The sequence below is a fragment of the Ahaetulla prasina genome, chromosome 6, assembly GCF_028640845.1.
Source record: "Ahaetulla prasina isolate Xishuangbanna chromosome 6, ASM2864084v1, whole genome shotgun sequence".
Lineage (NCBI taxonomy): Eukaryota > Metazoa > Chordata > Lepidosauria > Squamata > Colubridae > Ahaetulla > Ahaetulla prasina.
Window position 1 is genome coordinate 98,986,138 of NC_080544.1, and position 16,856 is coordinate 99,002,993.

The 16,856-nt window shown below is 39.9% G+C and overlaps 1 protein-coding gene across 9 annotated transcripts in view; it reads right to left on the reverse strand.

Annotated features, from left to right (window-relative positions):
* The window catches only part of TBL1XR1 (TBL1X/Y related 1), a 296,615-nt gene that overhangs the window by 15,994 nt on the left and 263,765 nt on the right, over positions 1-16,856 (reverse strand). For all 9 annotated transcript variants that reach the window (XM_058189221.1, XM_058189228.1, XM_058189222.1 and 6 more), the window contains 8 exons: positions 12,219-12,441; positions 9,514-9,646; positions 8,557-8,698; positions 6,461-6,524; positions 6,241-6,338; positions 5,004-5,064; positions 2,760-2,881; positions 166-240 (listed from right to left, as the gene is read on the reverse strand). In XM_058189221.1, coding sequence (XP_058045204.1) covers positions 166-240; positions 2,760-2,881; positions 5,004-5,064; positions 6,241-6,338; positions 6,461-6,524; positions 8,557-8,698; positions 9,514-9,646; positions 12,219-12,441 — 918 coding nt within the window. The remainder of the gene's footprint in view (positions 1-165; positions 241-2,759; positions 2,882-5,003; positions 5,065-6,240; positions 6,339-6,460; positions 6,525-8,556; positions 8,699-9,513; positions 9,647-12,218; positions 12,442-16,856) is intronic.

A 16,856-nucleotide genomic window follows, 5' to 3' on the forward strand; every position in this document is an offset into this window, starting at 1 on the left:
CACCTGTAGAGCTCAGCCAGATATAGGCAGCTAGGACTTCCCCAGTGCAATCAAGTAGATACAGAAATAAAGATTAAAACGACGAGCATAGATGGGAGACAGCTGTTTTCCCAATGATTTCACAAAAGGAGTCCAAAATCACCCAGTGCGGCAATGCACGTTTACCTTTAGAGTCATGTCATCGGAACAAGAAGCCAGAAGATTACCAGTGGGATCCCATTTGATTGCATTTACTTCATTCTGAAAATAAGCAGCAAGAGAGAGATTGGCATCTCGGTTTTCTTTATAAGGGAAACATCAGATTAAAAAGGGGGGGGAGAACGGTTTCCCAGCTCAAGAAAAAAACAGGAAGGGGACAATGTAGAAAATATAGTGAAAATGTCTGGCTAGAAGTAATCTAGGGGCAAAAGCAGAATTGACTGAGTTTGTATGTTGGAATTTTACAGCAGGTTAAATCTTTAAGGGGCCAGTATCACAAAACATACTTACTAAAATGTAATTTAGAGTCCAGGAGAAGGGTCTTCTCTGCTGTGGGTCCTGCTTTTGGAATATCTTATCTGAGGTGAAATTGACCTCCCACCCTTCTGACTTTTCAAAAGAAGCTTAAGATCTGGTTCTGCCAGATGACTTGGGACCCAATGGAGGAGCTTCACACTGGAAAATTGTTTGTTAATTAAAACCTGATCCCATCTCTCTTCTCCTGGATCCCGGTCCTTCCTTTGCCATCTTGTGTGAATGGTTTTATTTGCTTTGTTATCTGGTATCTAATGATTTTAATGTTTTTATGCTGTAAGCTGCCCAGAGTTGTTTGATGTGAGTTGGGCAGCAAATACATTTCATAATAAATAAATAAAAAATTAGTAGGAAGGTGTAAGAGATGACCAGGCTGAGCCTGAGGGAGGGTTCAAACGCATCATAAGTCACAAGTCCCTGTGGGCCTGCAAGAGATCTAAGGTCCATCCCATCTTAAATACCTCTCTTATCTCCCGCTCATTTCCCTTGACCATCAGTTGGCCAGATTCTTGTAGAGAGCTTAAGCTTGCAATACATATATTCATTTATACTCATTTGAACTGCCTGGATCTCCTGATTTTGCTGGCGCTCGACAGAAGGGTGCTTAGTACTTGGGACCTTCTCTTCCCCCCGACCAAGAACATCCTCCAAGTAATATCACCATAACACAACAACTTCTACCGCTACAGCGTACGGACTTCAGCTCAGGCTGTTAGTAGCCTGTTATTAGAACACAGTAGCCTGCAATTACTGCAGGTTCAAGCCCGGCCCGAGGTTGACTCAGCCTTCCATCCTTTATAAGGTAGGTAAAATGAGGACCCAGATTGTTGGGGGGGCAATAAGTTGACTTTGTAAATATACAAATAGAATGAGACTATTGCCTTATACCAGAGGTTCCCAATCTTTTTCGGTTTGCGGCTCCCATAACACTTCGGATTTTTTCCGCGGCTCCCTTAATAGGTACATCCGATTTTTTTTTAATTTTTGTCTTTTTTTCTGAATTTTTTTCTGAAAGCTGAAATCTTTTCTGTTAACTTTAAAATGTGCATATTGCCTCCTTGTAAAGAGAGATTCAACACATTCAACTTTTCAAAGATATCACATAGGTATGTGAGTTTAATCAAAAAGTCTGTTTCTACAAAGTGTTTGGCATACTCATGTTTTGCTGATGGACGCCATCTCCTTTGATGGGAGCGGCCTCTGTGGAACTTTCCCAGGCGTGGGGTCCTGCTTAGGTCTCGGAGTTTGGCCTCTCGCGATCCCCTTGTTCCCTCGGGTCTCCGCCTTGTGGAGGAGGTGGCTGTTCTCGCCTCCAGCCTGGCTCACCTGGGAGGAACTAACGGGGTGGTTTTGCTATTTTCTGCGCAGCCCCTCTTTCCCGATGCCGTCGAGCGTGGTGGCCGCGGCCGTGTTGGGCAGCGTGTCGGGTGGTCTGGGAGGCCAGTGGCGTCGCGGGCAGACTGGAGGGGAGGTGCGCCGTTGCTTCGTCAGGCGGCGGGTCTGGGCGGGCGCTGTGGTTCAGGCGGGCGGGCGGGGCCGGAGCTCGCGCTTCTCCTTTGGTCCGTCGTCGGCGTCTGCCGTCTTCCTGCCTGCTGTGGCCTGCCCCTTGGGGTGGGTGCGGCTGCGGGGTCCCTTGGCTTTTGAGTTGTCCCGAGTTGCGGTGTGCGAGTCCCGGTCGCTGCGGCCGTGTCCGGCTTTGTCGTCTGGGATCTCGCGGCACCGGTGGAGCGGACGCTGCCTCTTCGCGGCTCCCTTGTGGCGGTGGCGCGGCTCCCTGGGGAGCCGCGGCTCACAGTTTGGGAATCACTGCCTTATACACTGTAAGCCGCCCTGAGTCTTCGGAGAAGGGCGGGATATAAATGTAAATAAAAAAATAAAATAAAAAAAAAGGGTGTACAAATTGCAGAAATTGAATGGAACATAACCTTTGCTTTCCCAGAAAACTAGTTGAATTCATTCTTGAAATATGTTCGATGTCTATAGAAAACTGACATATTTTTTTTATTGGGAAGTATGACTTTTGACAAATTCTACCTAAGGGAATAGGGAAGAAAGAACAACAAATTGTGCTTCAACCTTTGTTGTTATTGATGGCCTCCAAATAGGTAATTATGGGAATTGTAATGTAACACATCTAGAGGGTGCATGATGGGTTGGAATAGACTGATTTGAACAGAGTATTTTTTACTTTGCTTCACACATGCAACTAGAACTATGTGGATAACAGCTAAAGAAAAATTACTTACTGTGTGGCCCTGGAAGGTTTTGATGGGTTTATCTTGACCTAATTTACAGACATGAATACACATATCTGTACTACAGGAGGCAAATGTGTTGTTGCTCTGCCAGTCAACGTCTAACGCTGGTGCTATTGACAAAAAAAGAAAGAAAAAAGTCAGAAGAAATAAATCATCTTTTCCATCATCAGCAAACGAAAATGATGAGATGACTGGCCAGTTTAGAGCAAACAGAATTTGGAATGCAAAGTATAATGCAAAGTTCATTTTGGGAAGGTTCAAGGAGAGGCTGTTTTATACTTGAAGGGGAGCTGTGAATATGATAATTAATCAGAATTTGTATTATCTAATTTATCAGATTTACAGTAGTAGCCAAAATTGTGGAAACCTTTTGGTTGTATTTTCTAAAACTAACTAATAACATCACTTTTTTTTGGAGTAGTACCATAAAATTATATATCAATGGAAAGATAATTTAATCAAGAATGTAATGCAATAACTTTTATGAAGGATTTGCTATTAGAATAGCAGTTACAGTATAAAGAAGAAAAGTGAAACATGTAAAAAAACCCGATATACACAAAAATTATCACCATGTCAGTTAATAGTTGGGTAACCTTTAGCATAGCCTTGCAATGTCTTCCTATGGAGTAAACCAAGTCTTTTAGTTCTGCAACTGTTATGTGAAACCAAGATTGAATGATTGCTTCTATTAACTGGGTTTTATTGCTGGGTCGCTTCTGACTAACAAGTTTCTTTAGTCGGCTCCATAGATTTTGAATTGGGTGAAGGTCTGGGCTATTCCCAGGCCATTCCAGCAGTGGAATATGATTATCTTGAAACTCCCCCCAAAAGTGGTGTTATTAGCCATCAAACTTTTCAAAAAATCAGAATACACTTTTCCCACAATTTTGGTCACTACTGTATATATGCTGCTTTTGTCATATTTATATCCTACTTTTCTTCCAATTCAACGGTACATGGGAAATTCCTACACTACAATCTTCTTACAAAATTATAACCTACAACCTAAGAACAGAGAAAGCTGCATTGTGGTGTAACCACCGGATATACCAATACTACACTGTTCCCATCTTGGCATCTAACAAGAAAAGTATCAGTGACAACATTGATTTCTGAAGGTCACCAGACATTTTGGCATTGACTTATTGAAATATTTGCATTATGGAAGGATTAGCTCTAACAAGGAAAGGTTTTCGCTCCATTACTGAAAATTCATCATATGAAACAACTAGTGTGGAATATAAGAGGTACACATGACATGAAAATCAATATGCACTATTTAGCGCTGAAAGATTATAGGTAGTCCTCAAATTATAGTGACGATTAGAACTGGAATTTCCACCACTAAGTGATGTGGTTGTTAAGCATAATGTCACGGGACTGCATTGTTTAGTGATCCAGGCAGTTGCTGTCATAACCCCAAGTTCTGCAGGCTGTTGAGTGGGAAATAGTGGGAGTCCTAAGTAATGAGTGTGAAACTGCCACAAGGGGGAAGACCCAGTGCAAGCCAAACATGGAGGGTATGGATGTTGCAGAGTGGCGCAATCTCAAGACTGGGGAGAAGACATTACAGTGCGTGCAAACAAGAAGGAGAAGTAGGACATGGTGCATGTGAGTGAATAGGAAGAAGTGTATAATGTGTGTGAACACTGGTCGATTGCGAAGTGTGAGCTGGATCAAATTTTATTCATTTGATTAGGGTGGGATGGCACTGCAAAGGCCAGAACTTCAAAAACTGGTTGTAGGTCTCTTTGTTCAGCACCACTGTAACATTAAATGGTTGCTGGACCCATGCTGGACGAAGGTTGCTGGATGTTAAAATGAGGACTACCTGTATAATGAAATGTGAAGATTATAAATCATTGTTTTAAGTAAAATCCAGTCAAGAATCGAGAAAGCAGTCTACTCTAATAGACTGCAAACTAGAAGTTGAACTGATTCAATTCAAGAGAAAATAAATTAAACCAGTTTCCTTTTTCTGTCAATAAGAGGAAATCTGAAAAAAGATAGAAATTTTATTTTTAAAGGAGCCTGCAATTTCCCCACAGCTGAACTAGCTGGAATATCAACTAGTAGTGCTGTTGGAAATATGTGCTAACTGTAAATGTGCACGCACCCATAAACACACGTACACGCACTACAAAACCCCCTCAAAAACTATTATTAACTAAGTCACAAAACACTGGTTTATGAGCTGTTCCTTCTTTAATCTGAAGAGAAAATACATACCAGAATGAAAAGGAAACTGCTGTTTGGCTTCTCCAGTATGTGCATCCCAAATAATTGTGGTCTAAATTGAAAAATGGAACAAAAACCATAAAATAGTTTTACAATTTTGAATATGTTTAAATTTACAAAATCAACTGAAACAATATTTAAGATTACATTTTCTAAAGAATGGATTCCCTTTTAAAGGCTAATGAGAAGAAGGATATAAATTGTAGGTTTTCCTTATCAAAAAATTTCTTTTCACTGCCATATGTTACCTGTATGTTCTAGGTTTATAACTATTGCAGCTTTTTTAACTAAAAAAAAAATTGTAAGTCAGGGTTGAACTGTGGAACCCTCAGTGTTCTCCGAGTTTGATTGTTTTCTTGCAGATATTTCAATATCCAACTACGTAAATGCACAGTGCTGTCTTGTAGCACTTAAGATGTTACCTACTCGGTTAATGAAACATCAAGCGTAGAGAGCACCAACTACTCCATAATTTAAAGTCTATAACGACTATATAGATAGTTTTTGACTTACCACTGTTGTTTAAGCGACCACAAGTTGCTACACCACTATAACAAGGGACTTATGACCATGTTTCACAATTATGACCGTTGCAGCATCCCCATGGTCGTGATCAAAACTCGGGGGCTTAGCAAATGGCACGTATTCGTAACAGTTGCACTGTTCTGGGATCATGTGATCACCACTTGCAACCTTCCTAGCTGGCTTCCAACAAGCAAAGTCAATGGGAGAAGCCTGATCCGTTTAACAACTGCAGTGATTCGCTTAACAATTGTGCAAAAAAAGATTATAAAATGGGACAAAATTCACTTAACAAATGCCTTGCTTAGAAGTAGGTATCTGGGGCTCAATTGTGGTTGTAAGTAGAAAACTACTTGCATTCCTAGACTTGCCCCCAATTTATTTAGAAAAAGAGTGGTATCTGTTATGCTTACTAGCTGCTAATGGTAAAGTGAAACAACTAAAACACCTGTATTCTTTCTAAAGAACACTTCATTTTGTGTGTTCCATATCCTAAACTAGGGGTGTCAAACTCGATCATGTCACGTGACATATCACAAAGTTTTTTTGCAGTGCTGGAATGGGCGTGACCTGCATGTTTTTTTTTGTTTTTTTTGGTGATGTGATGCATCCGGCTCATTGGCTGCCAGTTTGACACTGCTGTCCTAAACTATCTTCATAATTTTATCTGCAGCAATGTATTTCAAATAAACCAATGCTGTCTTACCTTGTCCACACCTGCACTTAAAATGAAGTTCCCTTTCTTATTCCATTTTAATGCAAATATGGGACCTTTATGCTGTCCTAACGTGCTGGCGAGATTACCTAAAAATTAAAGGACACCAGTTATTATATTTTGCCTGATTTACCAAAAAGCATTTGAAGTACTTCCTCCTGTCATATTTTATCTTTAAAAGAGGGAAAAGGACTAATAATGTTGCTCTTACCATCTTTAGTCCATATCCTTGCAAAACCATCATACGACCCCGTTGCTAGGAGCGTACCTTCACTCTGGAATACAAAGTATAAACATTATTCTATTACTTCATGTTCTAACAATCTCTAATCTTCAAACAGAGCATGCTTCCTCTGGTTTAGTGATGTGCAAAGGGTGAATTATGCACATCCCCTCTCAAAGCTTTCGTGTTTCATGAAATTTTCTTTGTACTTGGTAGGGTGATCATATCTTCCCAAGCAAGAAAAGTCATTTTTTGTGTGTGTGTGTGAAGAACTGCTACAACTAAGGAGAGGTGTGCAAAATGTTTCAACCTGAAATATCCCATGATTTTCTTGCTTAAAGTATCCCTATCTACTTATGATCATTTTTGACTTCACAACAGAGTATCTGGGGAGCAGACCAGCTCAACTCTGAATCATCTGGGGCACCTCTAAACCTCAAAGCTGTATTTAATGAGTCCTATTACAAATATCTTTGGAGGGGGGAAAAAAACCGTTCCACAGACTCTCTCAGGAATCAGAGGTTAGCCATTTTAGAATAGAATAGAATTACAGAGTTGGAAGGGGCCTTGGAGGTCTTCTAGTCCAACCCCCTGCCCAGGCAGGAAACCCTACACCATTTCATTCAAATGGCTATCCAACATTTTCTTAAAAACTTAAAGCGTTGGAGCATTCACAACTTCTGCAGGCAAGTTGTTCCACTGATTGATTGTTCTCACTGTCAGGAAATTAGTTCTAAGTTGCTTCTCTCCTTGATTAGTTTCCACCCATTGCTTCTTGTCCTACCCTCAGGTGCTTTGGAGAATAGTTTGACTCCCTCTTCTTTGTGGCAACCCCTGAGATATTGGAACACTGCTCTCATGTCTCCCCTAGTCCTTCTTTTCATTAAACTAGACATATCGAGTTCCTGCAACCGTTCTTCATATGTTTTAGCCTCCAGTCCCCTAATCATCTTTGCTGCTCTTCTCTGCACTCTGTTTTAAAATAGAAACTTCTTAAAGAAGATCTCATTTAACACTGATCTTCTTGCAAATCTATCATTTCTTCATATCCTTCCTTTACTGAACCTTTTCTGTAAAGACAGTTGTTCCCTAAACTTCTCTGTGAAAGACTTTTTTGATGGTTGAGTTAATTCATTTTGATTTGACTCTAGGGGTGAGTTTTTTGCTGCACAAAGATTCAATTGCGGGTGAACGTGTTCCTTGTTTCTGGCAAGATTATCCGGAAAGTTTGAAAATTACTTTTGTTCACCCATACAAATGCTGCTATTCCACATTTGCTTCATATTCTCTACAGCCACATTTTCAGGCACAACTGCTGTTTCATAACTCCGATGCACTATAGTCCCAAAGGTGCTTTTTCAAGAGGCAGAAGTCCAGTTGCCTCTTGAAAAAGCACCTTGTTTGAAAGTCCAGTTGCCTCTTGAAAAAGCACCTTTGGGACAACCATGAGCTGGACGACCGAGAATCTCCATAGACACATACGGTACAGTAAAAACCAATTTTCAAAGACTGCTGCATTTTGAAAGCTTTTTGAAAAACTCGGGATATATGTCTAGATCAAGAGTCAGCAACCCGCAGCTCTGGAGCCGTATGTGGCTCTTTTATCCCTCTGCTGTGGCTCCCTGTTGCTGGTCAGCTCCTCAATTGATAGGGCTTTCAGTTAGGATAGGTAGAGGAAAAAGGATTCTGTGCTAGAAGCAGACTCTATGGTGGGGGAACTGGATTTCTGGTTGGCAGAGGAAAAAGGACGCCGCACTAGAAGGAGACTACGGTGGGGGAATCGGACTTCCGGTCGGTTCCAGAATTCAACGGGGGCTTCCGGTTAGGACCTTTGTCGCTCTTTTGAGTGTTTAAGGTTGCTGAACCCTGGTCTAGATTAATGAGTGTGTATACTTAATCTCCCTGGTACACTTTACACTGAAACTTCATCAGCAGAAGACCTCTTGGGCTTGGTTCTACCAATGGAGGAATAAAACATAAGTCTATAGTGCTCATGGAAATCTGGAAGTGGTCACCTCCAAGAATGCATGTATTTGAAGCTCAAAATACGATTATTAATCTGAACATGGGAATTTTTTGCTCACATTCCAATCCAGAGATGTTACATCTTTGTTACTTGGTACGTCTTGCCCTCCTTCTCGTATACAGTGCCGAAGCACCAGCTGCGTAGAGCCGCTGGTACTGTTTTCACTAAGATTCCAGATTCTTGCCGTTGAATCTCCAGATCTGCAAAATAAGTAGCTTCTTTAAAACAAAATACAGTTCTTTTCAATCAAGCTCACCAAAGACTTAAAAAGAGAAGAAGAATATGTTCTTGAAAAGCATTAAGAAAAGATGTACTACCATACAATTGAATAACTATTCAGTTATAAGTAGACCTCGACTTACAACTAGTCGCTTAGTAATCGTTTGACGTTCCAATAGATCTCCCGGTGGGTTACTTATGACCCGGATTCGAAGTTCTGATGATTGGGGAATCCCTCTGGGTCACATGACCACACTCCAAGCGCTAGGCGATTGGACTGCGTTTATTGATATTCATAGCATCCCAGTCACCTGACTGTGTTTTATAATGAAAATTGGCAGTTAATTATGGTTTTCACCAAAACTGGTCCCTAGCAAACCTTTGCTTCACCTAACAACCAAAGCAATAAGGTCATAATATCAGGTCAGTTATGTGACCAGCGAGCTTTTGACCATCATAACTTTCAATCATAATTGAAAGCTCTGTTATGGTCGTAACTCGAGGCCTGCCTGTACAACCATCCGCTACGTAGAGATGATTCCATAACAAGAGTCAAACTCCTCGGACTTTAGACAGATAGCCTGATTGTTCCTATTCAACCAACTAAACCAGTAGAGCATTGTTTTACATTCCCCTTCTCATACAAGTGTCTATGTGCTACTAATCAAACTCAAAGTCTCCCGTTTCCTACATTTCCAATTCAACAAGTTAGGAAGATATGGAAATGAAGAAGTTTTCTTTAAGATTAAAGCTGGAAAAGAGAGGTTACATTTTCAACTTCTTTAGGAAAGCATACCCTGAGGCCAAAAGATCACTGACAGGGTTCCAGGCGCAGATGAAAACTTCAGATTCGTGACCCCGCAGCACCACTGCTTTGTTAGGAGGGATTTCAACATCACCATCCACTTCCATCATATCTGTATGATTATCTATCCAAAAGAAACCATAAGGAAAGGGGAGGTATGTTGCCATTAAATGATTGTTGTTTTGTTATTGTTGTTATTCATTCATGCCCTATGTCTAGCTTATGGGATACCTAAGGACATCATCACTTTTATTACAGGTAGTCCTCAACTTATGACAGCTCATTTAGTGACTGTTCAAAGTTACAACGGCACTGGGAAAAAAAGTGACTTAGGATCGTTTTTTCACGCTTATGACCCATGTGGCATCTCTTTGGGCTTTGTGATCCAAATTCAGACGCTTGGCAATGGGTTCATATTTATGACAGTTGGAGTGCCCCAGGGTCATATGATCCCCTTTTGTGACCTTCTGACAAGCAAAATCAATGGGGAAACCACTTAACTACTGTGTTTACTAATTTAACAGCTGCAGTGATTCACTTAAAAACTGTGGCAAGAAAAGTTGTAAAACGGGGCAAAACCCATTTAACATATGTCTCACTTAGTAGCAGAAATTTGGGCTCAACTGTGGTCATAAGTTGAGGATCACCTGTATTTGGTTCACTCTTTTTACTCTCGTAGGTATGTTGTTAATGTGCTATCTCACACCTCTACTAGAACTCTTTCTTAATAAGGGTCCATACCCCTTTTTTTAGATTAACTGAATATTAAAAAGGAAACAAGACTCCATATCCTTTTCCATTGATTGTGCCTACATTTCAGCCCGAAAGTAATAAGGTCATAGGGCGGTATACAAATACGAATAAATAAATAAATAAATAAAAGTGTCATTTGATAATTTTGGACTACAGTTCCTATCAACTCAAATCCATGGAGCTTGAGTCAGGAATAACAGGACACATAATAGCCTTAATATTCAGGAGGTTCCAGTTTGGAGAAGTTGTACCCTGTTTTCCCCCAAAATAAGAAATCCTCTGATAATAAGCCCAATCGAGCTTTTGTGCGCATGGCATTAAGGCCAAGCACTTATTTCAGGGTTCAAAAAAATATAAGACAGGGCCTTATTTTCGGGAAAACACGGTAGTAGATTCCTATGTTGGTCTTTTAAGGAGGGAGGTGGTGAATTAAATTCCCCACTTGACCAGATTAGATTAATCATTGTTCTATTCTATTGGAGGGAGGGAGGCTAACAAATGGATAAAAAAAAGTACACAAAATGCTTTCATCATTGCCTTATCTTTAGAAACGGGTAAATCGCACATGAGGTTGTAATTCAGTAATAAAGGGAATAACAGGTCTGACTTAAAATAAAGCCAAAAGAGTTTTGAAATCTATACAGGGTATGTATCTTTCTACATGTGTGGTTCTTCCACCCCTCCTCCATGATAAAAATTACATATGCTCCAAGAGGAGAATATTAACTGGTAGATGTTTTTAAAAAAATAAATCTGTTTTATATAAAGTTTCTTGGCTCTCAAAAACAGCTCATTGGTAGTTTTATCACATTCGTCCAATTTGAATTGAATACTGCAACTACATAGCCAATCACTGGCTATGATTCAGTAATATATTTGTTTGGCAAGAAAAGACTTATTAAGCACATATTTCTCAGTAAACAAGACCAGATGATTTACCAAAACCAGCTTTATTGTGAGCTAGCATCAAAATCTTTTTTAAAAAAATAAATTAAAATGCTAAAAGGTTACGTTTGGATTACAAGAGCAGAAGTTGAAAACGATCACGTAGTTCATTTTCCATGAAATGAGAGGCACGTTAAGCATAGCCTTTGATCTCTGGCAAACTAATTTAAGAGGATTCCTTCTACTCCTGGGTGGAACAGTAGTCCTAAGAGAAAAGAGGACTTTGTGTGCTCACGTACATTTAATACATGTGCTTGGGTGTGTGAAAGAGACTGAATTAGCTATTCCAGCACAACTGGCAATTGAACTGAGCAGCTGGATATATTCACTTCTAGGAAGCCTCATGGGCTCTAGCATTTGCCTGTTTCGCCAGCAGGGGGGGCTCGCTCACCACTATCTCCTTAGATCAATGTTTCTTAAGGTTGGTCACTTTAAGAGATACGGACTTCATCTCCCAGAATTCCCCAGCCAGCTGCTGCTAAAGTTGAGAAGTACTGCCTTAGATCAGGGGTCAAACTGGTGGCCCGCGGGCCGGATGCGTCATGCGCAGGCCAAGCCCACCTCAGCTCCACACGTCACGTGACGGCAAAGTGACGCAGCGAGTTTGAAACCCGTGCCTTAGATCAACATTTTGGATTTCCAGCAGCAGCAGGCCACAGGGGGTTGTAAATGCAAAGAAGAAAAGGCAGACAATGGTGGCTTAAAATAAATCTGCATGTTGTAAAATCAATCCCAAATAATAGCTACGTAAGGTGGGGTGTTTCCCCTCTGCTTTTGGCTTTTCTTTATTTATCTTCTTATCCATCTGACCTGGAGGTTGAAATGCTTAAAATAGCCACACATATTGCATTTCAAAATATTTTTTTAAAAAAATGTAAAAAAGTTGTGAGGGGGTTTTGTATGCAGAAGGTGGAATAACTGTGTTTTTTAAATACACAAGCACATACCCAGACTGCCTACCAAGCCATTCGAAATCCATTAATTGCATCTCCACTCACTTGCTATAGTATGGGCTCCATTCTCCTCTCCGTTTGCAGTATTTTCACCATTTTTCGTAGATCCTTGCTGATTTGTTGAAGCTGCTGCGGCTGCGGCCGCGGCTGCCTGTTGCTGAGCAAGCTTGTCTCTGTATGCCTGCTGCCTTGTTTGCACCACATCGGGCATCACGGCGTCTATCAGCGAGAGAGACTCTATCGGCCGGCCATCAAACAAAGTACCATCCTAAAAACACAGGGGTAGAAGGCAAGAGACAAGTGGAAAAGGAGAAAGCGGGGGGGCGATATTTCATTAGCAACAGGTAAAAAATCTGCAACAGAAGTTAGAAAACAAGACACAGAGAACCCGAATGTGCTGAGGTGCATCGATTATCTAGAGCATTGATTATTAATCCTGTTTACTGAAAATCACACAAGTTAGGCATTAAGGTTGATTTAGAGTTGTCCAACTCTAACAGTCACAAAATATGTGTTTTTCCATGAGACCTGTCTATCGGGGCAACCTCTACCTAAATATGGAACGGAGCATACTGCTTCCGCCTTTCAGCCCCAATCCAGGAGCCTTCGCAGGCAGTCGCTCCACGACAAACGGAAGTAGCTATACTAATCTCCCTTTATTTCTTTGTCAGTAAATTTAAATTTAACATAAAATCGTTTGTTACGGAAGCGACTGCCTGCGAAGGCTCCTGGATTGGGGCTGAAAGGCGAAAGCCCAGTTTTAGTCGCAAAGAGTTGCTAATCAGACATGATAAGACTTGATTTTATGACCATTTTTATGGCGGTTGTTATCGCCACAGTCATTAAGCAAATCATGTGGGTGTAAATATGAATCCGACGTATCTGATAAGTAGTGAGGGGTTGCCGGAAAACGGCAAAAACCTGCACAAAATGTGATCATGTGACTATTGGATACTGCAGCCAGTCGTAAATAAGACCCAGGTGCCAAGTGCCCAAAATCTGATCATGTGACCGTTTTGGAGGACCGGTTGTAAATAACTTTATTTTCAAGTCTGTCCTAATGTAAGTGGCCAGTCATTAAGTCAAAGATTGTCTTCACTCTGCTATTCCTTTTAGCAAAAACGCTGCAGTGAAAAGTTCGAGTTATTTCTATTTTATTTTTGTTTATTCAACAACTATCGCTTTTTATCTGTCTGCTTTGCAAGGAATACAGGCCAGGAGTTAGCTCTCTTTGAAATAAGCACCTTCTTATTCTTTCTTCTGTGTTGCTGGCTGACAAGAGCGACTCAGCCTATAAAATAATGATTTACTTTAAACTGAACCATTTCCATAACCCATCCCAAGAGGCCTTTGGGGTTTTGGCAGCCAATAAGGGCACTGGAGTGTAAGGGTCAAATTCTGACTATTCAAGGTGCCCTCACAAATATATGCCCTACAATAATGGGTTCAGCTCGGTACTATTCCCAGACCGGTAGAAGCCTTCAAATTGACTATTTCTCAGTGGCCTTCAACCACTGGATTTATTTCTGGGTTCTACCAGTAATTAAAAACAGAGATTTCCTGTTGTACTGGATACAAATGTTAAAGAGTTCATCCATTTTTAAAGACGAGGCAGTGATGAAACCTCTGCTTGTCACTTCTTAGTCACTGGGGAAAAGTCAATATAAATCAATAAACTACAGTCTGTACCTCTAGGATAAAGGTTGGCAACATGGCATTTGCAATACCACTAGATGGCATCCGTTCACTTATTTAGAAAATCAAGTGTTTTTTTAAAAGCTGATAACAACAGTAATAATAAACAAATACAGTACCAATAGCGATAGGTGCCTTGGGTGCAATCCCAAAACATCTGAAGTATCACTTGAACATCATTAGCACTGATAGAATCAATACCAAATGCAAAAAGTGGGTTTACTTGGAAGGGTTTACATTCTGTGATGATATCTCTAACACCAACAAATATTTATTTATACATTTAAACGTGTGTGTATAAGGCTATGGTTTTCCCAGTTGCAATGTATGGTTGTGAAAGTTGGACCATAAAAAAGGCTGAGCGCCAAAGAATTGAGGCCTTTGAACTCTGGTGCTAGAAAAGACTCCTGCGAGTCCCTTGGACTGCAAGGTGATTCAACCAGTCAGTCCTAGAGGAGATAAACCCTGACTGCTCTTTAGAAGGCCAGATCCTGAAGATGAAACTGAAATACTTTGGCCACCTAATGAGAAGGAAGGACTCACTGGAGAAGAGCCTAAGAATGAGGTCGCTGGATAGAATCACTGAAGCAGTAGGCGTGAGCTTAAATAGACTCCAGAGGATGGTAGAGGATAGGAAGGCATGGAGGAATGTTGTCCATGGGGTCGCGATGGGTCAGACACGACTTCGCAACTAACAACGACGTGTATGTGTGTCTGTGTGTATCAACAGCTGCCTATCCGAGATCCTTGGGAAGGACTCAATGGGTTGATAAAAATGTCAAATCCAGTTTAATCTGATTCAACTACATTACTAACCATAAAATTAGTAACAGCCATGGGATTTCTGAATACAAACTGATAAAAGCCTTGACACATAACGCAACAGATTTTACTGTGGTAGAAAAGAAGAAAGTGTGGATATTTGATAGGGCAAGACCAGGAAATCATCGACTAGAAGACAAAGAATTGGAGAAGATCACAAAGTATCAAGATCTAAAAATCAAAGTTGAAAGATTTTGGCATAAATTGTATGTCATGGCCCCCGCGATTATTGACACCCTGAGTACCATATCAAAAAATATTGGATAGCACTTAAAAAAATCTGTCAATTAAGAAAAATCCTAATACTTGGATCTGCTATCCTATGCTGACAACTTACGATATCCTAGATTCTTGGGACAAACTCTGTGATTATGAAGACCAACACTAAGCTAACAAATTGACAGCTGTGCTTTCACATTGTTGTGAAGAGATTACAACAATCCCATTTTACTGTCCAGAGGGCTAAGAAGAGTAATTAAAAATCAGTTAAAAATCTGATTAAAAACACTTCAAATCAGTATGAACTAATTCAAAGTGAGAAAACCAAGAGAACAGTGTTGTCAACTTACCAAAGCTAAGCCAAAAAAGAAAAAAAGGGAAAGAGAATATTGTGTAGTGTGTGAGTAAAGAAGGACAAAGTCTGGTTGCTTCTTTGATCAATCGTGATGTCTGGACAAGTCATATTCACCAAACCCAACTATTGAGTCCTTTAAGTCTTTAATAACAACAACTCATTAAATGTATATTCCATGTGACTCCCAATTGGGGGTGGGGGGAGAGACACACTTATAATTGCAGTGGGTACAAACTGAAAGTCCAAGTTAAGGGGTTTTCAGAAAATTATTTCAATGTTCACAGGTAGTCCTCAACCTGCAACCATTTGTTTAGTGACCATTTGAAGTTTCAATGGCACTAAACCGCAGCAAAGAAATCATAAAATGGGCCAAAACTTACTTAACAATTAACCTGGTTATCAATGGAAATTTTGGGCTCATTTGTGGTCGTAAGTCAAGGACTACCCATATTAATTTTTAACGGGAATCTCTTTGATGGGAATTATCCCTAATTTATCTTCATTATGCTCTGATCTGTCTCCCACACAGCATGTCCCCTCCAACAATGAAAGCTGTGAAAAGTTTCTCAAAGGGGAAAGTAGATGGATATTCAAAGCTGATGGGGAAAAAAAACCATTTGCCACTCAACCATAACTGAGGTAACAAAAAGACTTCTTATTGTGAAACAGTGACAGTATAAAGAACCATGCAGCATTAAGCAACCTGATGAAGACTTGGTTGGGGACCTAAAAAAGCAACTTAAAATTCTCATATCATGTGACAGGAAACTGGGAATTTATCAGAGTTGGAAAGGACCTTGGAGGTCTTCTAGTCCAGCTTCTTGTCCAAGCAGGAGACCCGATACCATTTTGGGCAAATGGCTGCTCAAGCTCTTCTTAAAAACTTCCATTTAATGAATATTATTGGTTAAAAAAAATTTCCGTGTTTGGTGATAGAAATCAAAGAGAAGGACAATAACTTCATCAAGCCCCTCAAAATTGTGTTGTTGAAAATTGTTGTCATTCACTACCATTTTTGCTGGGAATTAAGTATGAAAAAGGTATGAAAGAGGTGGCAATCAACTGATGAATCTTACCAAAATCAACCGATGATGTCACAGTTCAGCCCTGTTGCAATAACAGGAATAGTATTGGAAGTACTATTACTACTTGTACTACTACTAGTAGTAGCAGTAGTAGTAATAATTCTTCAATGGTATTTGTGATGCATTTTTGAATGTTTCATGTTTAATGAATAAAGATAATAATAATAATAATAATAATAATAATAATAATAATAATAATAATAATAATAATAATAATAATAATAATAATAATAATGGCAGTATATCCTCAGATTCCTTAAAATTGTTTTTTACTGGTTAAAAATATGTATTTTCTCTTTCCACAAGGGAGACATACTATTAAAGTGTACTTCATCTTCATAAGTACTGTAAAATCTTTGAACTTTTAGAGTCTTAATATTTGATAAGCCTATAACCAACACTATTAAGCAGGGAACGAGGCATTTGGTAAGTGTACACCAGAGTGTAAGCCCTATAAGTCAAAACATTTCAAAGAATAATTGAACCCCCAAAAATATGTTTGAAATG